At 47.2% G+C, this 27,267-nt stretch overlaps 1 protein-coding gene and 2 long non-coding RNA genes across 3 annotated transcripts in view; 1 reads left to right on the top strand and 2 right to left on the bottom strand.

Annotated features, from left to right (window-relative positions):
* EXT1 (exostosin glycosyltransferase 1) overlaps positions 1-25,896 on the top strand; it is a 277,208-nt gene extending 251,312 nt beyond the window's left edge. The window contains exons 5-11 of the mRNA XM_081204590.1: positions 3,852-3,984; positions 6,841-6,959; positions 10,268-10,363; positions 14,029-14,118; positions 20,315-20,475; positions 22,968-23,139; positions 25,350-25,896. Coding sequence (XP_081060716.1) covers positions 3,852-3,984; positions 6,841-6,959; positions 10,268-10,363; positions 14,029-14,118; positions 20,315-20,475; positions 22,968-23,139; positions 25,350-25,535 — 957 coding nt within the window. The 3' untranslated portion in view covers positions 25,536-25,896. The remainder of the gene's footprint in view (positions 1-3,851; positions 3,985-6,840; positions 6,960-10,267; positions 10,364-14,028; positions 14,119-20,314; positions 20,476-22,967; positions 23,140-25,349) is intronic.
* On the bottom strand, positions 3,216-3,852 carry LOC308593182. Its single transcript, XR_014010823.1, has 2 exons — positions 3,763-3,852; positions 3,216-3,671 (listed from the first exon to the last, which is right to left on the bottom strand). It is a non-coding gene; the product is annotated as an uncharacterized lncRNA (long non-coding RNA).
* LOC308593230 lies at positions 25,832-26,311 on the bottom strand. The gene is made up of 2 exons (XR_014010872.1): positions 25,975-26,311; positions 25,832-25,941 (listed from the first exon to the last, which is right to left on the bottom strand). It is a non-coding gene; the product is annotated as an uncharacterized lncRNA (long non-coding RNA).
* Between the last annotated feature and the right edge of the window lie 956 nt (positions 26,312-27,267).

Raw genomic sequence — 27,267 nt, 5'->3', positions numbered from 1 at the left:
TTGTGTGCACACGTGAGGAATGAGGCAGAGGAAAGACCTTCACCGTCTCTATAACTTTTCTCCCCTGAGGAAATAACGTTTCTTTGTTACTGGGCCTGGTGTAAGAAAAAATGACACCATGACAAATGAGAAGCCATTCCACTTCCAGGGAAAAGTTGCCTCGTGCAGACTAGTGGCTTCTTGGGGGCTTTGCGGTGGGTAAATCAGTATTCTTGTCATGCCTGCTGAATGAGGTCTTTTAGGAAACCTTTCTGGATAAATCGCTTTTCTGAAGAAGTAGAATCGCAAAGCCCTCTCTTCTAATGGCAGGCTTTTGTGCCCCCAAGACATTTTGATGGCCTTTTGACTGGTCTGCCTGGGGTGTTGTGGGGTGAGGCGCTTAGTAGGACATAGAGTAGATTCAAGAGGAAGATGACAGAAAACTAACAAGGAACTCTGATGGGAAACGAAACGAGTCTGCCACATTTTCAAAAGGATTTTTGTAGAGCTGTGGGTGCATGTTACAAACCCTCACACGCACACATTTCTCTCTCTCTCTCTCTGGGACTAAGATGTGATGTTAAAAGTGATTTAGTATTATCAGCACTAGTAATTTCAATTTCTGTTACTCCACAGCTGATGGGGAATGTTATTATCCTAGTTTGCCTCAAACCACGGTTTGCTGTTTTGTCCAAACCCTGCTAACCATGGCTTGCAGAAGCCCCCATCGAACTACGATTTGGGGCCCTGTTCTTCTAAGCAATTTGGGTTTGGCTCAGACATAATGACAAAGTCTAGGTTGCTGCAAACCAGAAATGGTTTGCACATGCAAGGCAAGGAAGGAGTGTGTGTAAGCCCAAGGCCGCTCGCTCATAACATCAAACCATGGTTAATGCTGATCAGATTCCCTCATCAACTACGATTTGCAACCACACTTCAAACCATGTTTTCAAGTGCTGGTCTATGAGGAAACCATGGGTGGCACATGTTAACTTTTGATGGTGGTTAGCACTGCCCTGATGAAAAAAAGAGAAGAGTGTAGACTTTCTCTCCATTTCTAAACCATGGTTTGCAAGGGGCCGTCATATCTGCATTTGGCCCTTCTCTAGTGCACACACACACACACACACACACACACACCCTTAACTCTCATTCGGTTATGCTGACTCAGTTGCAGCCAACATGGTTCTCTCCAGATGTTGATGGACTCCAACTCCCATCAGCCTCTGCCAGCATGGCCAGTGAGCAGGGATGGTGGGTGTTGTAGTCCAGTAACTTCTGATGGGCACCTCATTGGCTACCCGTGGACTAGATGAAATGTGAAGCTTATCTAATGCAACACACTTTCTTTTGGTGAGAAGTTCCCATGTGAAGCCCATATTGGATTTGCCCCCCCCCCCTTGAATGAGAGTTGACTTGAATTAGCAGAAGTGTGTGTGTGTGTGTGTGTGTGTGTGTGTGTGTGTGTGTGTGTCCCCCCAATAAAAGTGGAATTGTGGCAAGCCTACACACTAATGTTAGAAACAGAAAAAACATCTTTTTAGATTTAATTTTCAGCAGGGATTTCTTTAATGCCATTATCTTTTACAAGGCAAAATCCAAAGATGGTATTTAGCAACATGTGTGCACCAATTTTCCCTGTGCTTTTTATTGTTAATGGAGGAGCTGTAAATTTGTTCCCTTTTTGTCCTTTCCTGTATCCTTTCTTACAGATTCCTCCCCCCCCCCGCCCGCCCCCCCGGTCTGTTTCAGCTCTGCAGACGGTTAAGTGTTGTTTTCATGGCCAGAAATAGCCATCTGTTAAATTGGGTAAAGCCCTTTTAGGTCAGGACCTTGGCCCGCAAAATAACGGGATCTGTAAGCAGCAAAAGCACATCTGAACAAAGGCATTGGATGCCTGCTTCAAAAACTGAACCTGGCTGAGTTGCAAGGGAAAAAAGCCTTGTCCTGAATCTCAACAGTGAAACAGTATTGTGTATGAACAGTGCAGTTTAACTAGAGAAGTGCCCTTTCTGCACTGTCACAGGAAAGCCAAACTTGCCATTCCTGCTTCAGTTTTATTGGTTGTTTCTTCTGAATGGGCAACAGCAAGAATAACAGAGACCGGGAAATGGAAGGGACCCTGAGGGTCATCTAGTCCAACCCCCCGACAACGCATGGGGATTGAGCCCTTCAGCCTTGGCATTATTAGCACCACGCTCAACTGAGCTATCCAGGCATATTTATCTTATTTATTTCTTCCATTTGCATCCCAGCCTTCATCCATAGATCTCAGTTCACAACATAAAATTACAATATTAAAAAAAAACCACAGAATAAGAACAGTGGAAAACCAAGAATCCCCCGTCCCACAAAACGTTTAAAAAGGCATGGGATGTCAATCAGCCAAATGCCTGGTTTAAGAGAAATGTTTTCAGGCCTGGAGCCTAAAAATGCACAATGAAGGTGCCAGACGAGCCTCCCTGGGGAAGCATTCTACAAATGAGGGGCCACCACAGAAAAGGCCCCTTCTTGTGTTGCCCCTCTCTGGGCCTCGCATGAAGGAGGCACACAAATAAGGGCCTCATAGGATGAACACAGAGTCTGGGATGGTTCATATGGAGAGGAACGGTCCTTGAGGTATTGCAGTCCTAGGCCGTTTAAAGGTCACATCCAGCACTTCGAATTGAGGCCGGAAACTAATTGGCAGCCAGTGCAGTTGGGTCACTTAGCAGCTCAGACTGTCAGGCCCACCTCATTCAGTATTTCCTACACTAGGAGTGGGGTCTACAGATGTTGTTGGACTCCAGTTCCCATCAGCCCCAGGCCAGCATGGCTAACGGTCAAGGATGATGGGTTCTGGAGTCCAACAACATTTGGACTTGGTCACAGGTTCTCTACACTGACTAGCAGTTTTCCAGAGTTTCAGACTGTCCCAGTTTTTGTCCCCTGGAGAAGCCACGGACCAAGCCTAGATCATTCTCCTACATTTGAAGTGTGTGCTCTGTCACTGAGCTGTGAGCACTGGTCCCCTCCTTACGGAATTACCCTCAGCAGGCAGACCTTATTTTCATTAGACCTTTTGAAATATTCTTGTTTGTTTATTGCGGCTTCGCTTAACATTGGCCATGCTGGCTGGAATTGATGGAGGTTGTGGGGGCGATACCCAACGTTGGGCCTTGCTTTTATAAGATGGGAGCTGATCTCCTCAGCATCCTGCTTTTTTGCACCCATACAAAATCAGCTGTTCCCCCCCCCCAGGCTTGCACAGAATTGGAGCAGAACCAAATAAATGTCACTGCACCTTTGGTTTTTCCTTGGGCCGAAGCCACGGGGCTATCATTACATTCTGCGCCATGCAATTTGTGTTTCCGGCACCATATTTTTGTGTGTGTTTGCGTGGGGCGGGGGAGAAGGGGAAGGAGGCGAAGGTAACAATCATCGTTATTCCAGGAAGGTACCACCCTGTCTAAATCTACCGCCAGACTAATTATCTTATGCAGGACATTGATGGCAAAATTGTAGCATGGATTCATCAGCCTCGCAAGCTGACATGCCATTTTAAAGAGCGAAAATATTTTGACTCCGGCTTGCAGCATCTAATAAGTTCGCTCTGTTGCCACGGTTTCTGCGGCGCCTAATGAGGTAGTTTGAATACCATTATGCGAGGCTTCTAACCCGCAGGAATGCGCACGGGTCCAGCATCGTCTGGGCTGCTTGGTAGAAAAGAGAAATAGATTAAACAGGAATGCTAAACAATCGGCCTCTTGCTGGCTTTCTGCAGAAAAGTGTGCTGATTGCTACCTTCGGCAAGCGACGACACCTCTCCCGTTTCTCATTCGGACCTTCTTAAGAGTCGCTCCTTTTCCCCTTTCTTTTTTCCCTTTTAACAGATTATTCAAGACAGAATATTTAAGCACATATCACGTAACAGCTTAATATGGAACAAGCACCCCGGAGGGTTATTTGTACTGCCACAGTATTCGTCATATCTGGGAGATTTTCCTTACTATTATGCTAATCTAGGTAAGTGATTCTCGGTGGATGACCTTTCCTATACGGAGGCTGGATCTCATGGCGCGTCACAAAGGGGGCACGGGCTTTTCAGAAAACCTGGGTGCATGGCTGTCTTAAGCATATGTGGCACTGGGGTGCAAAGATCCACCCAGCACGTGTGCCCCCCCCCCAGGTTGCCCAGTCGCAGGAGGGCGGAGCCAGCCGGCCGTCTGCCTCAGCGTCTCGCTGGCTCGGTCACACCCGAACTCATGGCACAGAGCCGCCCGCAAAAGACTCTGCCATGGCTCTCTGACCTACAGGCGGGCTCTTCCCTGGACTCAACTCTCGGGCCCCGAAGTCTTGGCCTGGCACCCTGAGAGTCCAGCGCCCAGGTGCCCTGCACCCCTAGCACCTATGGATAAGACTGGGTGCGCAAATCAGGAACCAGCCTTGTGGCACGCCCTCCCCTCCCTTTCTAGAGTGAGTCTCCCCAGTTCTTTCCCTTCTCAGCATTAACCCCTGTTAGCTTGCCCTCAAACTGGGCTGCTCAAGTGTTGCTGTCAAACACTTGAAGAAGCTAACCGGGGTGTCTGAACTTTCAGTTGGAAGGAACATCTCAGAAGCACAATTTTAGCCAACGCTTCACCCTGGCAGTCATCATACCACTTCCCCAAGCAGCCCCCCTCCCAAAAAAAATCTCTGTTACCTTTCAAAAGAGGGAGGGGTAGTAAATGGCATGGGGTCTTCATTCCAAAGAGAAGACTGGTTCTTTGGCAGAGCAGGCAGTGAGTCCCACTAGCTTCAAGGTCACTTCAAGCACATTTTAAGCTCTTGTCTCCTGAATTCTCCCAGCTCCCTGTGAAGCGATGCAAACCCTGTTTCTCTTGTGAACTAGAAAGATCAGAAGGGAAGTTTTGAGGCGCTTCTACGAGCCGTTGTGATGAGAGGATCTGCTGTGTTTTTAAGCTGTAGTGTTTCTATAAATGCCACATGTATTGCAAAGACATGTTTAGCACCAGTGGAGGGAAATCAATCCAGAGGAAGGGAGGAAGGGAGGAAGGATATTTTCCTATGTGTCTGACTTCTAATTTACCAGCCATGCAAATTTACAACCAGCAAAGAGCCATGGTTGTTTCTGTATGAAGCCATTGTGTTGTCAGTTCTCATGCGCAAATTCTGTGGAGTCGCCAATTGGCCAACAAGTGTGGCATCTTACACACTACAGAAGGAGTGCTGTGCAGATATGATTATGGTGATTAGGGTGGTTAAAATGTGCTCACATCTCGCTCTGCTTGCATCAGCTGACACCTGTCCACCTATATAACAGACCCCTGATATTTCCACCTCTTGATCTTACTTCATTTCACCACAGGGTTGTTGTTCCCTATATCATCAGTGCCCCCCCCCCACACTATTGGTTGTGGTTGGAGCAGAATTTGGATCTCAAGGAAAGCAGTGGGAGAGAATAGCTGCGCCGGCTCTTAGTGTGGTGGGGAGCTTGAGCCACCCATCATAGCTGCCCGGGTACCGGTCATGCAAGATGGGTGCTAGAAATCCTTCGTGTTGAGGACGTGCTCCCCACGTACCTGTAGAGAGACTTCCTAGTTTACGAAATCAGTAGGCAAGCTTTCTAAGCTTATGAAATCCAATCTAATCGTAAGGACTTGTCTTGCAATGTAAGCTGCAGTTACGCACCTGTGTCAGCAGTTCCTAAGTTGACGAGAGAGGCTGATTCAAAAGAATCCCTCCGTGCGTAAAAGCCAACAGGCGGGGGGGGGGGTCAGCAAACAACTAAAAGGGACTTTCGGTTTATTATTTGTTCATAACTTCAGACTTAATCATTAGCAGTTCAAAGCTGTGCACGTGAAAATTAACCGTTCAGCAATAAAATCATCATAATCATAAAACCCAACGGAACCCTGAACACTGCCTTCAAAGAAAGTCTTTGTCTGGTGCCTGAATTTCAGCAAGGAGGGTGCTTCTCTAATCTCAGTTGGGAGAGAGTTCCACAGGCTTGGGACATGTGGCTTCTGGCCGTTACAAGACATGCCTCTGAGCCATCAGGGACCCCCAACAGGAGTCAAGCAGGGAGATAAGGATTGGGGCCTTGTAACTGATAAGGGCCTTGTAAATTCACACCAAAGCCTTGCACTTGGCTGGGTAACAAATGGGCAGGCCTAGCAGCTATGGGGCAAGTTTGACCCATGACCCACCAAGCCAAGTATTGTCGACTTAGACTGGCAGTGGCTGCCCAAGATCTCACAAGGACTGCCTTCCCATCTCTGGTCCTTTTAGCTAGCTGTGTCAAGAGACTGAACCTGGGACTGTCCATGTGCAGAGCCACTGAGCTGTGGCTCCCCTCCTGCTCATGAAGTGGGACCTTCTGTCCATCAGCTGATCAGCCAACACCAGTCTTCCTCACAGCCCTGGTACCCTCCAACTATTTTGGGCCACAGCGTCTATCAGGGTCAGCCAACGCAGCCATGTTGGGGAAGCTGGAAGATGCCAAGTTGGAGAAGGGTGGCCTACATGGTCTGATCCTCTGGGTGGCCTTAGGCCAGTCACTGGGCTGGCCTTCCTTACAGGGTTGTTGTGTGGAATTAAACAAGGAGCCATGCCTTCCACTTTGAGCTCCTTGGATTAAAAAAATGGGATAGAATTGCAATAGATAAAATCCATAAAAGCCCGGGGCAGGGAGTGAAACAAATAGCTCTTGATCCCTCCAGCCTGCACACGGGTGGGGAAGTCAACAAATTTCATTTTGTTTCAGATGACGGCAATTCTTTACTGCTCTGATTGTCGCCCTTTACATAACAATATTGATTTGTCGCCCTTTGCTTAACAACATGTATTTATATATATTTTTACTGCTGGCTTCCTTTCCAGGCGTCAAGCCCCCATCCAAATTCACCGCCGTTATCCATGCAGTTACTCCTTTAGTTTCTCAGTCTCAACCTGTGCTGAAACTCCTGGTTGCTGTAGCCAAATCCCAGTACTGTTCCCAGGTAAGGAATTATACTTGGCCTCTAGGCGATCCACCATTGAGCCGTGTCTCTGGGATGACTTCAAAATAAAGGGTCCTCTTTGACGTGCCTCTTGATTGATAGATGCCAATGTGCTTTTCTAATGCAGGGCTTTGGCAAATTCAACAGAGTTTAAAGAGATGTAAATAGCTTTTGTTTCGGGTGAAGATAGCGCCGAGTCAGACAGTTGGTCCATCTCACTCTGCCTGCCAGAGCCTGGAGGCCTCCAGAAGTTGCTGCACTGCAATTAGAGCATGAGACTCTTAATCTCAGGGTTGTGGGTTTGAGCCCCGCGTTGGGCAAAATATTCCTGCATTGCAGGGGGGTCAGACTAGATGATTCCCGGGTCCCCTTCCCAGTCAACAGTTCTGTGATTCTAATTACCAGCTCCAGCCAGGAATGCCAGCAGTCAGAGGTGATGCCAACGTCTGAGGCTGATCTAGTCAATAACTCTGCTCGTGACCAGCCATGACTTTCTGGGGACTCAGACAAGTGTCTTTCTGGTAGCAGAGATCCTATGGAGTTTCCAGGGATTGATCTGCTTCTGAGCTACTGTCTCTCCACCCTTACTGAAATATCAGGCAGGAAGTTTTGATTCAGTGCGAACTGTGTCAAAATGGAAAAAATATGGTTGTGCAGGAGGCCTCATTGGAGAGTTGTGGCCAACAGCACATGTTCCACAAGACCTTTATCCTCCCAAAGGTATGCTAGTTGGTTTTGCATCCTTGCCTAAGGTCCAGTCCCAGAGGATATACCATATTTTTCGCTCTATTGGACGCACCGGACCACAGGACGCACCTAGTTTTTAGAGGGGGAAATCAAGGGAAAAAATATTATTCCCCCCTCCCCCCACAGCCCCAAAGAGCAACGGACAGGCTTCTTGGGGCTGCGGGGGAAGCCCGGGTCCCCCCCCAGCCCCAAGGAGCAAAGAAGCCAAGACAGCGAGCGGGATCCATAGCCGCACAACCTCTCCAGCCAGGAGCTAAACCTCTCCAGCGCGGCTAAAGAAGAAGACAAGGCAGCAAGCGCGATCCATCCCGCTCGCTGCCTTGGCTTCCTCTTTAGCCTTGCGCAGCATCTTTAGCTTTGCGCAACGGGATGGATCGCGCCCGCTGTCCACCGGGGCTGGGCTAGATGACTCCTGGGGTTCCCTTCCAACCCTGCAATTCTATGACCTCGGAAGGTGTTGGGGGTCTCCACCACTGGAGGGTTTTAAGCAACGGTTGGGGGACCGTCTGCCAGGCGTGTTTTAGCTGTGATTCCTACATTGTGAGGGGGGTTGGGCTAGATGACCCTTGGGTGGCCCTCCCAACTCTATACAGTCCTACAGTTCTGCGGCAGGAGATCCAAGCCACTTCACACAATGCCCACTCCCAATTTTCATCGGAGAGACATGTGGCTTCAGTGTCTAGGTAGGTACCCCCCTACCTGCCACACTTCCCCCACCCCACTTAAGCTGAGGGAATTCCTGCCCAGAGAAGCTCCCAGGTGAGGCAAGGGTTAAGATCTACCCCTGGTGGGTCGCGCTCGCTGCCCTGGCTTCCTCTTTAGCCTTGCGCAGCCTCGCACGGCTGGAGAGGTTGCGCAAGGCTTTTCTAGAGGAGGGAGAAGGGACTGACTGGCGGTGTCAGTCCCTTCTCCCTCCTGGGGAAAAGCCTGCGCGAAGCTTGTGTGGGGCTGTTGGGGGCTTTTCCTGCCTGCCTCCCCCCTGCATTCGCTCCATAGGACGCACAGACTTTCCCCCTTAGTTTTTATGACGGAAAATGTGCGTCCTATGGTGCGAAAAGTACGGTATTTTAGTTTAATTTACTGCCTCCTGAGACATTTATTGTCAGGCTAGCAGCCTTCCGTGCTTTAAAACTGAGATGGAGAATCTGTGGCCCTTTCAGGTGCTGAAGAACTACAACTCCCATTATCACTGATCATGTACCAGGGCTGATAGGGTCTAAAGCCCAATTTCCAGAGGGCCACCGGCCAGCCAGCCCTGCTTTAAAATAGCAAAATGCAGAATTCTGCACCCAGGCAATTTAATATCCGGTGTCAAGGGAAGCTGGATTCTGCAACCTGTTCAAACTATGCAAATTAAGGCACTATTATCTCTTGAATAACTCTTGAATAGCTGTTACCATTCTGAAGGCGCTGTTTTTGCTATGAAATGCATGGAGGACAGACACCCACCCATTACAAATCTTGCTCAGCCACCTTCCTGTTTACTGAGATTTCACCAAGACGTCCCCGCTTACCTCCAAGCTTATATTTCCAGTCATAAGGGTTAGAAACCTGCCTTGAAATATACCCAAAAGCAGAGATTCTTAGAAAGCTGAATCTAGCTTCCACACATGCTTTACTGCTTCTGGAATCACAGCACACAGGTTCTGGGCACCACAATTCAAGAAGGACACTGACAAACTGGAACGTGTCCAGAGGAGGGCAACCAAAATGGTCAAAGGTCTGGAAACGATGCCTTATGAGGAACGGCTAAGGGAGCTGGGCATGTTTAGCCTGGAGAAGAGGAGGTTAAGGGGTGATATGATAGCCATGTTCAAATATATAAAAGGATGTCACATAGAGGAGGGAGAAAGGTTGTTTTCTGCTGCTCCAGAGAAGCGGACACAGAGCAATGGATCCAAACTACAAGAAAGAAGATTCCACCTAAACATTAGGAAGAACTTCCTGACAGTAAGAGCTGTTTGACAGTGGAATTTGCTGCCAAGGAGTGTGATGGAGTCTCCTTCCTTGGAGGTCTTTAAGCAGAGGCTTGACAACCATATGTCAGGAGTGCTCTGATGGTGTTTCCTGCTTGGCAGGGGGTTGGAATCGATGGCCCTTGTGGTGTATTCCAACTCTATGATTCTATGATTCTAACTCTGAAAGCTGAGCCAGGAGCTGGACCCGATCCCCGCCCAGTGCTCACACAGCACGACAGAAGCGGCACAAAACTGCGTATCATACCAGAAGCGTTAAGGAGAGAAGAGTCGCCTCTTTATATAATGGATCATTTTGGCCTTTGGCCTCTGCCAAAGTGAGCTGTAAGGATCCTTCCAGATGCGACACAAATTGTTGTTCTGATGGCATCTGTCAAAAGGGTTGAGTCCCGTCCCCCCCTCATTGTCAGGACAGAAGAATGAGTCGTGTACTTTTCTCTCTGGAAAGGAATTGGATTGCACAATTTAATTTAATCTTTTTGGGGAAGCTCAGAATTGAACCGTGTAACTAAGGAGGACGCTTTGAGCTTTGTCTTTGGGCTACACAGGCATTCCGCTCAAGGAAGGATGAATTTTCCTTTTCAGATCATTGTCTTATGGAATTGCGATAAACCCCTCCCTGCCAAGCACCGATGGCCTGCCACTGCTGTTCCTGTTATTGTCATTGAAGGAGAGAGCAAGGTAAGTTTGGCCATGCCAAGGTCTCAGTCATGGGGACTAAATAACATTCATTCATTATTCACTCATTCATTAAAAAAAAAATTATATATCGCTATATAGTGGTACCTCGGGTTAAGAACTTAATTCGTTCTGCAGGTCTGTTCTTAACCTGAAACTGTTCTTAACCTAAAGCACCACTTTAGCTAATGGGGCCTCCCGCTGCCGCCACACAATTTCTGTTCTCATCCTGAAGCAAAGTTCTTAACCCGAGGTACTATTTCTGGGTTAGCGGAGTCTGTAACCCAAGGTACCCCTGTATCCTAAAAATACGTCAGATTACAATAATATTGTCAGGAACTGGACTGAGGAGGAATGGTGGAGACTGCCCCCCGCTACACTTCCCAGAGAAAAGGGAGACAGTATAGATTTAGAACAGTGGTTTGCAGAAGGTCATAGTTCAGAGGCTGCAGAGGGGAGAAACTGGGAAATTTTTGGAGAGGAGCAGGAAGAAGAAGCAGCACCAGGGTTGAGACAGTTGACAGACTCAGTGTCCTTGGAAAGCATGCCAGACCCCACCCCCCACCCCCGCTCCAGGTCCCAGCGAGCATTGAGAGTAGGAAAACAAGAAAGCTCAGAGGCAGAAAGCACATATTAGCCAGCGCAGGGATGACGTTTGATAGGAGAGACAGAGGGGGTGGGACTTTAGTCAGAGCAATGCCATTATCCAAGAGAGACATCATTTCTACAGCTCTCTCTCTGAATATTGAATAAAAGACTTGGTAAGAACTCTTCTTGTTTGTCTACTTCTTGGCTGGGAAGTTACAGGGAACCAGGCAGAGGGCCTTCTTGATAGTGGCACCCGCCCTCCCACCAGATGTCAAAGAGAAGAACAACTACCAGACTTTTAGAAGACATCTGAAGGCAGCCCTCTTTAGGGAAGCTTTTAATGTTTGATACATTACTGTATTTTAATATTTTGTTGGAAGCTGCCCAGAATGGCTGGGGAGGCCCGGCCAGATGGGCAGGGTATAAATAATATTATATTATTATTATTATTATTATTATTATTATTATTATTATTAGCTGCCCACCGTGGGAGGTATTGAATTCCCTGAAGCCTATAGACACATGAAACCAAACAATAAAAACCAAAAAGTTTTAAAACAATTTAAAAGCAAAAAAGAAATTAAAAACAGTGGACTCTTAATTGCTTGCATGGGCCTCATGGAACAGAAAAGTTTCAGTGAGCTTTGGCACAAAAGCTGAATTTCTAGTGGCAGGATGTTCTACAGGATGGCGGTGGTGGTTTTCCCACTTTTTAACATAGGAAGCTGCCTCATACCCAGTCCATCTAGCTCAGTAATGTCCACACTGAGCAGCAGTGCCCCTCCAGTGTTTCAGACAGGGGACATTTGTAGTCCTACCTGCAGTCCAGTCCAGATTGAACCTGGGACTGTGAGGACAAGGTGCTGGACGCAGTGGCCTTTGACCTGAGCTAGCAGGGCTCTGCTGACATTTTTGCAACTCTAGGGCTTGCCGATATTAAAGATGCCAACCCTTGGAAGCAGCCCTTCCACAGGTAAAAGAGTCCAGGTTCCTGGGATTCTCTTCCCAAACAACCACCAGATAAGTTGGTGTGGTTATGTCTGACTGAAAGTAGCAGCTTGGGCTGCTCTCCTCTGCACCAGAGAAAGGGCTGTGTGGCGTATTTCCAAACTCGCCACATGGTTTTTTTGCGCAGCGCATTGGACCTCGGAGTCTTCTTTTCCATCCACACACAGAAACATGTCCCCTGCCCCCCCATGAACAGCCAGTGATATAAATGCTAAACTGGAGGAAGGGAAAGAGTCTAATCTTGGTTTGACTGACATGGAACACAGCTTGGAAGGCTTGGGGTTTGGTTTTTATCAGCCAGCTGTCTAGAGCAGAACGAATTTTCACTCTGAAGTTTTCCAGGTGCTTTACGGCTGTTTGAAATGTACAGGCCTTGGCTTTACTGGTGTCTCGCCCCCCCTCCCCCCAGTAGATTTGACAAGGGAAAAGTCAGTGCATGGCTAAGCTGCCAGCTAACTAGGTTCCTGACTCTAAACAGTGGCCATGTGAGCAGTACCAGGAGATTTGCTGCAGGGATGAGATAGGAGGCTGTTGCTTGGAGATTGCCCACCTTTTCTGCCATTATTGTTTCTCCTTTTCCTATATCAGAGAGCCCAAGGGAACAACATGCCCCCTCAAATTCCAAAGCATGTGTAGGAACTTGCCTTGGAGGCATCTTAGAGACAACAAAGAAATCTTGAAGTGCGGTCAACAGCGTGCCATTTGCACGCTGGCAGGTTGTTCTGCGCTCCAGAATGAATTCCCAAAGGGGGGGGGGGATAAAACAAAATGTCTGTGGACTTCAGAATATACGATCTGAGCCAGGGGCAGGCAACTTCCGGCTCCCCCTCCCCACCTGAGATGGTCAGGACTACAGCTCCCATCATCCCTGACTGTTGGCCTTGCTGGCTGGGGCTGATGGGAGTTGGAATCCAACATTTGGCGGATGCAAGGTCGCCTGTCCTTGCTTTCTCAACCTGTCGGTCCCCAGATGTTGTTGAACTACAACTCCCATCACCCCAGGCTAGCAAGGCCAAAGCTCAGGGATGATGGCAGTTGTAGTCCAACAACATCTGGAGACCCACAGGTTGAGAACCACTGCCTAAACCGAGGTTTCTCAAACATGGGTCTCTGGCTGCTTTGGGACTACAACTTCCATCATCCATTGCTAGCAGGACTGGATGATGGGAATTGTAGTCTGAAAACAGCTGGAGACCCATGTTTGGGAAACCCTGCTCTAAACCAAATTTAGAGCAAGTTTTTTAAGACGTGGGACTGACCCACCAAACGTGCATTCGGGGGTCGGCTGCTCAATTTGCCGGCATATATGCATATGGGTGGTAGGTCAGCTTGTGGCCTGCCTTAGATTTGGTTGAAATCCCCACTTGAGTGACTTTCAGCCAGTCGCTGCCTCCTAGTCAACCTTGCAGGGGTAGTTGTGAGGATACAAGTGGGAAGGGCAACCATAGCCACTGCCTTCAGCTCTTTGTAGCAAATGCATCCATTTCTCTCTCTCTGCTGCTTCTTTTCATATAGCTACATAATGGATATAAAAATTAAAATAAAGCAACAACCTCCTGGCACGAGAATCTGCAGGGATTTATACAAGGCCTGTACAATTCACCCCGTACCTCAAATTCTACCGCTTGCTAGGAACTTGCGTGTCTTATTTTTGAATGAAAGCTGGGAATCAGGAGCTTGTGGTTCGTGGGAGAGGGAAACTGCACCACTTGCTTCCACCCCCCACCCCACTGCACCCCACTGCATCACACATGACAAAAATCAGGTGGAAGGGAGCAGCCGTGAACCCCCCGCGGTGCTGCCGTTTCAAAACAAATTGGTGGATAACGTAATAGCGGAAACAAGCAGCCCGCACGGGAGGAATGTGTAGCGAGCCACCACGAAATTCAATTCTTCTTATCTGACCAGTCATCCTCAAATCTTCCCCAGACCTTTCTGTTCAATGGGGTCATTTCCTCCATTAATGTGACGGCGGAGAGTTAACTCTTCCAATTTGGGTCTGAAAGGGGTGCTGCCCTTGGCAGGGCGAGTCTCACGAGCTGAGCGCTGACCCTCTTTATCCCCCTCCGCAGGTGATGAGCAGCCGCTTCCTGCCCTACGAGAACATTGTCACGGATGCTGTTCTAAGCCTCGATGAGGATACGGTGCTTTCAACCACTGAGGTGAGACCTCTTCCCATCCAAGTCTGCTGCTGGCTTGCTTTCGCCCTCCGCTCTTCGCAGTTTTTGTCCTGCGGGGGGAAAGAAAGGGGAGAGAGAGTGTGATGGGGATGTTGTTCTTTCATTCTATGGCCTAGTGGTAGTACAGTGGTACCTCTGGTTGCGAACAGGATCCATTCCAGAGGCCCATTCGCAACATGAAAAGCCTGCAACCTGAAGCGCCGTATCTGCGCAGGTGCGTGGTGCGATTTGGCGCTTCTGCGGATGCATGAAGCACGATTTAGTGCTTCTGCGCAGGTGTGGGCCGCGAAACCCGGAAGTAACCCTTTCCAGTACTTCCAGGTTGCTGCGGGACGCAACTTGAAAAAACATAACATAAAGCAAACATAACATGAGGTATGGCTGTATAGGGATTGTGTCCGTATCACAAGGATAGCTCCTTTACACACACACACAGAGAGAGAGAAAGAGAGAGAGAGAGAGAGAGAGAGAGAGAGATTAGGGCATGGGTCGGCAAACCAGGGCCTGGGGGCCAGAACAGGCCCAATAGCCTTCTGGATCCAGCCTGCAGACAGTCCGGAAATCACCACGTGGATCGCCAGCGTGCACGTTTTTCCCCTCTTCCTCACACGGCGGTGGCGGCAGCAGCGCCTCCTTCCTCCCTCCTCCTGGCTTCTCCCCGCCCTGCCTAGAGGAGGAAGGGGGCTGGGCTTTGTTGGTGCCAGCAGCAGCAGCAGCGCTCAAGCAGCTGCCATTTTAAGCAGCCCCTCTCTGGAGCCTTTTGCGCGCTGCTCATCGTCCCTCTGCCGCCAGCCCCTGCCACTCACAAGACACAGGTAAGCAGCCACCGGGGCTCGTGGTGCTCTTGAATCATTCTTTTCCCCAAAAAAATATAGTCCGGACCCCGACAAGGTCTGAGGGACAGTTGACTGGCCTCCTGCTGAAAAAGTTTGCTGACCCCTAGATTAGGGGGTCCAGAACTTGGTTGGCTGTATTCTGCCAGTTGCAGTAGGGACCTTCTTTCCTGAAGGACAGATGCTCTGCCATTGAGCTTTGGTCTTGGACTATGCCTTCACTATAGCATTACAATCGTACCTCGGAAGTCGAACAGAATCCGTTCAACTTCCAAAACGTTCGGGAACCAAGGCGCGGCTTCCGATTGGCTGCAGGAAGCTCCTGCAGCCAATCGGAAGCCGCGATGGACATTCAGGTTCCAAAGAACGTTCGCAAACCAGAACACTCACTTATGGGTTTGTGGCATTCGGGAGCCAAAACATTCGTCCCGCAAGGCGTTCGACTTCCGAGGTACGACTGTGTCTATTGATCCAGCTCCGTTCAGTCCCAGCGAACACAATTCCATGGACCTGGTGTGCTGCTTTGCTGCAGTTGTGTCACTCACAGCATCCTGTACTGAACTCAGCTCTTTTCCGTGTCTGTCGGGACGCAGGTTACATTCCACGCTAACAGCAAACGTTCAGGTTGCAGCATGGCCCGTTTTCTTAACACAGGCTTTCAGGCTGGAGTTAACACTTTCCTTTCCTTTTAAAGAACGGCACATTTTCTCATCCCCAGCCTTATTGCCTCTCCCTCCCTCTCTCTCTCAGAGCAACACTATTGCCTTGTAAAGCAAACGTTTCCACCCAGATGCCTGTGTTTGATTCCTGTGTCTCTGCTTCCCGCATATCAAGAGCTGAGCCCAATCTCTCTTTAAATGAAAGGAGATTCCTTGTATTTGAGAGCTGTTGGCCCAGAGCAAGATTGTGCTCAAGGAAAAAGACGCACACACACAGAAAGAGAGAGAGAGAGAGACTAAAAGCCCGCTGTAGAAAACCAATTTTTACAACTGGGATGAGTATTGATTTCTAGCACCTCTTCCCGCAAAGAGAAGGAGGAGATGGGCGACCGTTTATATAAGACTGCAATATATCGGAAATACATTATTAATGGCAGCTGTGGAAAAGCTTTGGGTCTTTATTGTCCCTTTCGATTTCAGCACTTTTCTTCTTTTTCTTCTCTGTAGCTCCTTCCCCTCTCGCTTAAAGGGACAAATTCCCCCCTGGAATGGTTGGACACTGCTGGTTTGGAGCTGTGTGTTGCTGGGCCTTCAACTCCCATCAGCCTCAGTCAGCTTGGTTAGTAGCCAAGGATGATGGGATTTGGAGTCCAGCCCTATCTAGGCAGCCACAGATTCTCCATTTGAGATGAACACCTTTCTTGCTTCCAGGGTGGTAGAAGTGCGAGTGCTTGGGTGACCCAGTTCACTTTCTCCTGCATATCTGCATGAAACTAACGAAGCTCCAGCTTCAGGGCCCTTAATTTTGGAGAGGTGCCAGAAGCAACTTCAGTCCAAATTGCTTTTTTTTAAAAAATGGGTCTAGTAGACCCGATTTGAGCGGCACGACTCAAATTAATTAATGTTTCATTGCATATATTTCAACAATCCCAAAGTTTGAGAGTCAGTAGCACAGATGGTGTGGTATAATGGTGTGGTGATCAGCCGTGGAACAACCCCATTGAAGAAGATTACAGTGGTTACCCAGACTTCATTGCTGGTTGCAAAAAGGTAAAGGGACCCCTGACCATTAGGTCCAGTCGTGGCCGACTCTGGGGTTGCGGCGCTCATCTCGCTTTATTGGCCGAGGGAGCCGGCGTACAGCTTCCGGGTCATGTGGCCAGCATGACTAAGCTGCTTCTGGCGAACCAGAGCACCGCACAGAAACACCGTTTACCTTCCCGCTGGAGCGGTACCTATTTATCTACTTGCACTTTGATGTGCTTTCAAACTGCTAGGTTGACAGGAGCTTGTTGCAAAGAGGCCCCCATTTTGGGGAATCCAAAAATGCCTGTTTGCCACTGGACTCCATGTAGCTTATGAGTCTAAATCTCCTTTTAAAGACATTACAGCAGTGGCCAATCATCATGTTCTGTATGACATGAGTCTCAAACGTGGAGTTGTCGTTGATGAAGCCAGATACTTTAAAGCAACTTATGCCCACCTGGTGCTGCTCAGGTGTTTTTGGGCTACAAATCCATCGTCCCTGACTATGAAGTCCAAAACATCTGGAATGCCGCAGGTTACGAAAGGCTGCTTTTAAATTTCTTGAATTTTGTGCCTGGCACGCGTGCGCATGCACACACACACACACACACACACACACACACGAAGGCAAGTAGCCTATTATTGCCCAATTTAACATTTGACAGTAGTCTCCAGTTTGAAACTTGCTTTCAAATTGGAATGATAAAAACCTGGAAGGGGGGGGAGGAAGCCCCAAATGGTTTTGTTCTGTTCTTTCATCTTTTACCGTTAATGAAGGTTTTGCCCTTTTCATTCATAATGAAATGAAATATTAAGCCTTTTCATTCCTCTGGGTGAGAGTCCAAAGTTCCATCTCCCATACTGGGAGGGACATGTGTGTCTTGTAATTAGAAATCTGTGTGGGCTGACCGAGGGAGGGGGGGGAGCAGGTGGAAGAGGTTGGTAGGTGGTAGGTTGTTTTCCTCACCACCCATTCCAGATAATCTGTATTGCATCCGCTTCGGAGGGAAATGATTAAAGTGAGCTGTGAGGCTTGCCTCAATCTTCTGCAATGGGAATTGACAGTCGTTTTTCATGGAAATCCAACTTTCACACTAGCATGCTGCAGTCCAGCAAAATCTCAACTACACCCCTAACCCTAATGTAGCCCCAGTGGGATGCTGGGATTGTAACCACAGGGTTACAATTGAGGGAAGAAGCTTCAGAACTGACAAGGGAAAGGATTTGGTGTCGCCCCAGAGGCCAAATTTGGCCTGCCAGACCCTTTCGAACTCTCCCCAAGGCACCGCCACTTCACGCCGATCCTTGCTTCCCACTCCAAATGTTTTTAATTCTGGTCAGAGTGTGTCCTTGGACTCTTAATAGTGCCTCTTGCTTCTCTAGATGGTGGCTCAAGTTGCCCCGCCCCCTTTTGCCTCTCTCCCCTCCCACCACTGGCGTGGCTTTGCCCAGGGGGAAATTGATCTCTCACAGTGAAAAGTGTTTCCCGACCCAGCTAGAAAATGGATATGGAAGCTGTGGGGTTCTGTTTCCAAGCACAATTCAAAGTGTTGGTGCTGACCTTTAAAGCCCTAAACAGCCTCGTTCCTGTAGACCTGAAGGAGCGTCTCCACCCCCATCGTTCAGCCCGGACACTGAGGTCCAGCTCCGAGGGCCTTCTGGCGGTTCCCTCACTGCGAGAAGTGAGGTGACAGGGAACCAGGCAGAGGGCCTTCTTGGTAGTGGCACCCGCCCTGTGGAACACCCTCCCATCAGATGTCAAGGAAATAAAACAACTCTCTGACTTTTAGAAGACATCTGAAGGCAGCCCTGTTTAGGGAAGTTTTTAATGTTTGATGTTTTATTGTGAGTGTTTCTATATTCTGTTGGAAGCTGCCCAGAATGGCTGGGGAGGCCCGGCCAGATGGGCAGGGTATAAGTAATACATCATTATTATTATTATTATTATTATTATTATTATTATTATTATTATTAGTCAGCTGTTAGCGCAGTGTGGGGCAGCACCAGAGCCAAAAATGGGTGTTCTATCTACATTCCTTTTCTCTTTTTGCCACGTGCTTCGCTGCCAGGGGAGGGACAGGTCGCTGTTGCCAGAGGTCTGAACCCATCACTTTTGAAATCAGGCCATAGCCCACAGGTTGCCCACCCCTGCCCTAGATGGTAGGGAGAATTTGAACACTAGAGGCAGGAGGTTGTGAATAGCCCATGACTCGCCCTCAACCTGGATTCATCGTTTAGCATGGGCGCGGCATCCATTGCCTTTCCTCTCCTGCTTTTTTAAGTCTTTTCAAGAAAACAGATGTCAGATTTTAGAGCAGGCAGCCGTAAGGTGACCTTTGGCTCCTTGACAGGATGGTTTGGATGCGATCAGAGATGTGGCATGAATGCTCCGCCTGAACTGCCTTCCGAATGAAAACACTTAAAAGTTTTGGGACGTGCCTTAAAACTGCATACTTCAGGATGTGTGCCATTCTTCACTTCCCCAAAACAGCTTTCCATTCTAAAGGATCTGATAATAACTGCAGCAAGGAAAGCAAGCCACGCTTACTCCATTTTTTAAAAAGTTTTATATTCTGTGTCTGGTGCAAACATAGGTCTTTATTTATTGTTGTTTAGTCATTTAGTCGTGTCCAACTCTTCGTGACCCCATGGACCAGAGCTGCCTCCCGCAGTTTGGTCAAACTCATGCTGGTAGCTTCGAGAACACTGTCCAACCATCTCATCCTCTGTCTTCCCCTTCTCCTTGTGCCCTCAGTCTTTCCCAACATCAGGGTCTTATCCAGGGAGTCTACTCTTCTCATGAGGTGGCCAAAGTATTGGAGCCTCAGCTTCAGGGTCTGTCCTTCCAGTGAGCACTCAGGGCTGATTTCCTTCAGAATGGATAGGTTTGATCTTCTTGCAGTCTATGGGACTCTCAAGAGTCTTCTCCAGCACCAGAATTCAAAAGCATCAATTCTTCGGCGATCAGCCTTCTTTAATTTGAAGCATTCATGTTTGTGGTTCAGTGCGCTGAATCTCCCATAATTCACCTCTTCAGCAAGGATGCTGTGAGACCATCATTTCTCATAGGAAGTCGGCCACAGGAGTGCATCATGGTATTTGTAGTCCGACTTTCAGTGTTCACCATCTGCTTGCTTCCTCGCTGAATCTAACTTAAAGCAGTTTTCAAACCGGGTGGGGGGGGTGAGGATTTCTGGAGCTTACTTTTAGCCGAAAGGAGAGAATAGAAAATTGGCATTTTCAGCAGAAGGAAACGAGAACACTTCGCCACCCCCACCCGAGTCCTTCAATGAAAATGGTTTAAAGCGGTGGCTTTCTTGTTCACACCAGTAAACACGCAATTCCCACACGGCACGCAGATTCTCTACCAGTTGCAAACTTTAGCTTTGCACGAGTCGCGCCTGCAAAATGTTAATGCGATTCTCTGGAGCTCTAGACTCCTGTTAACAGGAAAACATTAAAATGTGCATAATTACAGGGCAAAATGTCAAGCAGTCAGTTTAATTTACTGATGAATACAGAGAATTAATGTTTTGCAACAGTTCCCAAGATTGCAAATTATGAATTAGTGGGAAAGGTAATATTTTGTTTTGCTGACATTTTTGAGGCTGTTTGATTACCGCTTGCCACATATGTTCTGTTTGCTTTCCTTGCCTGCAGGTGGATTTTGCCTTTACGGTTTGGCAGAGTTTCCCAGAGAGGATCGTGGGCTACCCTGCCCGCAGCCATTTTTGGGACAACACTAAGGAGCGATGGGGCTACACATCCAAATGGACTAACGACTATTCCATGGTATTGACTGGAGCTGCTATCTACCACAAGTAAGAATTGGGAGCATCATATCTGATTGAAACCAGTCTCTGCAAGAGGAGACTTTTTATATATATATTTTAAAAGCTTGGGTGCATTCCTGCAATTTGCTTGGAGAAACCCTTGTTTAATCAGGGCTTTGGGAGATGTGTTTAAGACAACACATATTAACCTGATTGCCACACATAATGCCAAAATGGGTGGATGAATGGGCACACGTCAGGCGAGTGACACAGGAGAATCCTACATCCTACTCCTGATTCTAACATTCACCCCAAACCCTCCCAATTTAGTGAAAGGTGAGTAGGTCCTAGTCCTGGGATAGGGGACATGAGGTGATGTAGAAGTTGCTGGACTCGAACTCCCATCAGCCCCAGCCAGCAAGGCCAAAGATGGGAGTTGTAGTCCAACGAGATGTGGAGGGCCAGAGTTTCGCCATAACTTCCCTGGCCTTCAAGATGCCTCTTATTGCTGCTACAGCTGCCCTGCCCTTCAAGATCTCCACTAAACGCTGCAACTGGTATCTAAGGATGGAATCCTCTGTACATTCTTGTGTGCATCCTACAGTGCATTGTTTCCCACAATGCACTTCTTCACACCACAAGCACCTACTGGGCCATCGCAAGAAATCAGCCTTGTTTTACTACAAAAATGAAGAGAATTTTGGGGGGTAGGGGCTGGTTTGGGAAGAGTTCCCTCAGAGGACCCATTGAAAATCTGGGGAAGCTGGTTATGGTTGGTGAGGGGGAAATAGCCTTTACACGCTCAAGAGGTGCTCTAGTTTGTTCACCTGTGCTATTATTGATAGGTAAAGATAGGTATTTAGGTGGAATCGTGATGTAGCTAGGCCCTGAAAATATTTTCTCATCTCTGTCTCTTCCTTTCCTGTTAGCTTGTTGTTGTTTTTAACAGCATTTCTTGTTAAAACACCAAAGGAGATTCTGGAAGGATTAGAGTTCGAGTTTGTTTCATAGATGACTTTAATTCCCACTTTCAGGGTCCGGTAATTATTGTGTTTTTCTGAATCTCTTTGATGTTGCTCGTATTATAGAAGCAGCCTAACTGTTCCCTTTCATGGGCTTCAATAGACTTCAAAAGTGCCCCCAAATTCTTCAAAAGGCCTAAGCCAAAACACTCCTTGGCATCAAGGAAGGACGGACATGTCCCCAGCAAGGCAAGGTTTGAGTTGGCTGACCATCAAAGATGCTAAACTAGCCAGCTTTGTAGGGTGCCAGTATGGTCCTTGTGAATCAGAGTTGTTTGGAAATAGTCATCTTTGTTTATTGAGATTGCAAAAGAACAGAGCCACCAAAGGAAGAAGCCTCGTTTTGGTTTTAAACGAGTCGTCATTGTTTTCTGACTTCCCTCGCCTTTGAACAGCCAAGGAAGCCTCCTAGAATCAACCGTTCCTCATGAGGCTTGGTTTCCAGACCCTTGATCATCTTGGTTGCCCTCCTCTGCACACATTCCAGCTTGTCAATATCCTTCTTAAATTGTAGCACCCACAACTGGACACAGGTGTGGTCTGACCAAGGTTCTATTACTTCCCTTGATCTGGGCCCTATACTTCTGTTGATGCAGCCTAGAATAGCATTAACCTTTGCTGCTGCTGCATCACACGGTTGACTCAAGCTAAGCTTCTGGTCTACTAAGACCCATAGATCTTTTTCACATGTACCATCTAGATGTCCCCCGTTGTACATTTGTACATCTGGTTCTTCCTGCCCAAGTGCAGAACCTCACATTTGTCCCTATTGAAATTCGTATTGTTCCACTTCTCCAATCTGTTCAGGTCATCTTGAATCCTGATTCTGTCTTCTGCGGCATTAGCTACTCCTCCCAGTTTGGTGTCATCTGCAAATTTGATAAGCACCCCCCCCCACACACACCCAATTCCTTCACCCAAGTCATTTATAAAGATGTTGAACAACAATGGGTCCAGGACAACTTCAGGCAAAATCTCATTTTGGGGGGCAGGCACATGGGAGAATAGATTTTAGGGCAGATAGTCAGATTTCCTTAGATTAGGAGTCCACAACTGGTAGCTCATGGTCAAATAAATCTACCACAGATCACCTCTACAAAGTATACTTCATGGTTCCCTGTATATCAAACATCTTTCCACCTCTGCGATTCCTCAAATTTTAGAGGATGGACTATGGACTCTTTGCCCCCAGTATGGGGAGGGATTGTGACTCAGTGGTAGAGCAGGTTGTGGGTCCAAGGTTCAAGACCTGTCAGCTTCTTCCTGATGACCTGGAGAACCATTGGAAGTCAGAGTGCACAAGCCTAGGCTGAATGTAGCGATACCCTAACCTGATATAACAAGGCTTTCTACGTATCCCTATGTCCTGAAAATGTATTGTTGTTCACTGTCCCCTAAAACGCACCATTAAGGATGGATATCTCTCTCCCCAAGTTCAGCGGGGCTTAACTCCAGGTAAGACTGCAAAGGATGGCCGCATCCAATCCTCACTGACGGGACTCTGTTGTTTTTTTACAGATATTATCACTACCTGTACACTCATTTCTTGCCTGCCAGCCTGAAGAACATGGTGGACCAATTGGCCAACTGCGAGGACATTTTGATGAACTTTTTAGTGTCGGCTGTGACAAAATTGCCACCAATCAAAGTAACACAGAAAAAACAGTATAAGGAAACCATGATGGGACAGGTATGTGTCTAGAGACAGCTTTAACCTTCTTGCAGCTATATACATTCTGCACACACACACACACACACACACGCCTTATATAAGCAAACACTTTTTTTAATAAGTTCAGTTCACACATTCAGAGGAAGCCATCAACATGCTATATCAAGAGGCTTTCTCATCTTCCCCCAGGCCTTTTGCTAATTAAACAATCTATATGTCCTTTTAAGGAAGGGCTTGTTTTTGTTTTGATTTGTTACTATATTGTGTGTTTTTGTAGTTTTATATTGCAAACCGCCCTATGATCCTCAGATGAAGGGTAGCATAAAAATTAATCAGAATAATTCCAAGTTTTATTGTCAGGTGGTCTGCACACATGTAGTCAGAATATTACATCTCATCTTGGCTACTTTTTTTAAGTACAGTCATACCTTGGGTTACAGACATTTCGGGTTGCACAATTTTGGGTTGCGCACAGTGCTGAACCCAGAAGTACTGGAATGGGTTACTTCCGGGTTTCAGTGCATGCGCAGAAGCGCTAAATCGTGCTTTGCGCATGCGCAGAAGCGCTGAATTGTGACCCGCACATGCGCAGACTCATGGGTTGTGAACGCTGTGGGTTGCGAACGTGCCTCCCGCACGGATCATGTTCGCAACCCGAGCGTCCACTGTAATAGCATGATCTGGTAATACAGGATTGCGATGGCTTGGATCATGTGAACACCAAAGAGAGCTGCTTGACATGTTAATGCAATTATCACGTAAATCTATCCTGAAAAGCCATGCTTCCGTCAATATGATAGAGGGCATGCATACTTGTCAGTATCGCCAGTAAACTCAAAAAGCCTGAGCAAGTTTCTAGTTCACAAAAAGCCTTACTTAACACGCCTCTCTACGCATGTGTACCTGCTTTAGTCTTCTGCAGTTTCTCTTCCTGCTGATAAAGGCCACTTTGCTGTAAGTGGGAGACCATTTAGAAGTCTATAATAAAAGTCCTGACACCTTATGGTCTTAAAACCCTGAAAAATAATGTATATAAATATATAGATACATATATATATAACAATGAAATCTTTGTGCTGTTCAAAAAATAACTCGAAGCCGTCATAGTCTGAGAGGAGGAATGTTCTCAAACTGTGCTGTGAAAGATGTGATATTCTATTTTTGAAATGATTCTTTCAAGTGACTTCCCATAAGAAAACAAGAAGATCACTTCGTAATTGTTTCTCTGCCCCCCCCCCAAACGATTCAGCAGCTTGCGTTAACTGTGGGGATGCAATGTGTGGTTCCTTCTTGGCAAGCAGCCTTTCCTTTTCTGGCTTTTGGGAGCTGCTCACAGATAAGACGTCACTGATCACACACTGATTTTGCCTTTGCTTGGGAGCTGGTAAATTAATTTAGAATTATTTTCATGGGCAGCACTCTTTTTAAAAAAAGGCATTAGTTTTTAAGACTCACTGGGTCAAAATACCCTTTGAGTAAACATGTGCCTAGCTACTTCCCTGTGTTCTACTTTACAAGTAACACTAAACCATGGTTTAAGCATGAGTGCTGCTGCGAGGAGGAGTTTGGGAACATCTGCTTCCATTTTACCTTAACCAGAGTTTTTGCCCCTAAATGGTATGGATAGTGAAACGTTAGTTTAAAGTTGGCTGGTTTCCAGCAACAAAAACTAGCCTAAATTATTAAAATGTGAGGTAAAATCAACTGTACCTCTTTCTAGATGCAGTTTTTATATTTTTAATAGTTTTTTAACATATCATTTTCAACAATTATAAAACATACTTTTATATCTTATACAATTTTTTTGACTTCCATCAATCCCATCTGAAAATTTTCCAATCTTTTCCACTTAATTTACATTTCTTACTTTCACTATTACATTTAAGTATAACTAATGTCTCCCTTCTTTATCTTCTTTGCAATATTTCATATGTTTCATATATTCCTCCATACAAAACTTCTTGTAGTCCTACTAGCGTAATTTGTTGATTACAGTTGCTCTTCAAATAGTTCGTATATTTCTTCCAATCTTCTGTGAATCTCTGGCCCCGCAGTTTTTATAAGCACTTACTACTATTATTTTATTTTAATCTGCTGCTCAATTAATTAATTGTGGGGACATCTTTCAAGTCAATTTTAATGGTTTGGTTTTGTGGAGGGTTATGTGAGATTAATTGAACATTGCAGGCCTATCCTTGACTCCCGTTTGTTTGATTTCCCCCGCACAGACCTCCAGGGCTTCTCGGTGGGCCGACCCAGACCACTTTGCTCAGAGGCAGAGCTGCATGAACACTTTTGCCAGCTGGTTTGGCTATATGCCGCTGACCCATTCTCAAATGAGGCTCGACCCCGTACTCTTTAAAGACCAAGTCTCCATCCTGAGGAAGAAATATCGAGACATTGAACGACTTTGAGGAGCCCCGCTAAAGGGGTTGGGGCAGGGGGCGAGAGAGAGAGAGAGAGGAGGGGTACCGGACTGTTCGCGTAGCCCAGCACAAACCCACCGCTGACTCACGGAGCCAGACTCTCAACCAAGAACAAAACACAAACCCTCTTGACACGCCAGTGGGGAAAGCCAACTCCAAAGGGGGAAAAAAAAAGACTCTTTGTGCTGGACTGCTTCAAAACCACCTCACGGGCTGCAGGTCGCTCAAGACTAGGTTGTGTACAGTTTCATTATGGAACATTAAATAATTATTTTTTGAAATGATTGCTATGCAGGTTTAAACTTTTTTAATGATAAAAACCCTATTAAAAACAGAGTTCTTTCTTTAATCAGAATCGTGTTGGTTGTTGTGTTGGAGGTCGACAGGCTTCATCCTTATAAAAAGCTTCCCCATCCCAAGTGTGTACGTGGAAGGGTTGTTTTTGATTTTGTCAGCAATAATAAAATCATGTTGTGGGGCAAGAGCGTTAATGGAAATGGATAAAAACACAAGAAGAGCCCTACTGGGTCAGATGAAAAGTTCCATTTATTCTAGGATCCTGCACCCCATCATGGCCACATGGAACGACCACAAGCAGGGCAAGAGGCCGATAGCGATGTGCTCCTCGTGTGTCTGTGGTGCTGGAGGTCAAAAATAGCCACCATATTTAGCCTCTTCAGTGAGATCTCTTGGGGAGAGGTCTTGCACTATGCCAGAGGCAGCCCCTTCCACCAACAGTAAGAAAAGCCTGGCAGGAAGTAGGAAATAAGGTATTGTGGTTTAGTCGTGTCCGACTCTTTGTGACCCCATGGACCAGAGCACACCAGGTACTCCTGTCTTCCACTGCCTCCCACAGTTTGGTCAAACTCATGCTGGTAGCTTCGAGAACACTGTCCAACCATCTCATCCTCTGTCATCCCCTTCTCCTTGTGCCCTCAGTCTTTCCCAACATCAGGGTCTTTTCCAGGGAGTCTTCTCTTCTCATGAGGTGGCCAGAGTATTGGAGCCTCAGCTTCAGGATCTGTCCTTCCAGTGAGCACTCAGGGCTGTTTTCCTTAAGAATGGGTAGGATGGGATGTTATGGATAAGAAATAAGGTAACTCTAGTAAACAAATGGGTTTCTACTGGAAGTACATCATACGTAATTTTATTTGTATGCCACCTTTCCACAGTTCAAACCATGTTCAAGCCAGCTTAATACTTGGGGGGGGGGGAGAGGATAAATAACTGCAACGTAAGAAAAGTAGTCATACACAATAAAACATTAAAAACACAAAACCAAACTCAACACTTTCCACATAAAGATAAAGATACAAAAAGCCAACAGCAGCTACGATCACCCCTGCAGCAACAACAACAAAAACCCAAACAACCCCCAAGTCTGATAGTTTGGTTCAACAGCCTCAGCTTCTGCAGCTGGAGTCAGTCCAGGCCCCACTGTCCCAGAACAGGTGGGAAAAGCCTTCAAGGTGGGGAGCAGGTCTTCCAGGACTCACAGCCAAGTAGCACCTGCTCTTCTTGTTGGGGCTTGTCAGTGGGGTGGGAAGGGGTTGTAGCTCAATGGTCAGTGTGAAACCAACCACCTGTCTCCTTGATCCTTGCCCATCCTTGCTAATAAAAACAAGCCAGGAAGGGCTGGGCGATGGACTCTGTGGGGTGGTGAATGCTTCCCTCTGTGAGGGAGCATTCCCAGATCCGCTGAAAGAGGCAGTCATTAAAC

This window comes from Podarcis bocagei (genome assembly GCF_964188305.1).
Source record: "Podarcis bocagei genome assembly, chromosome: 8".
In the NCBI taxonomy this organism is placed as follows: domain Eukaryota; kingdom Metazoa; phylum Chordata; class Lepidosauria; order Squamata; family Lacertidae; genus Podarcis; species Podarcis bocagei.
Note: the sequence above shows the minus strand (reverse complement) of the source record. Positions and strands in the feature narration are given on the sequence as shown.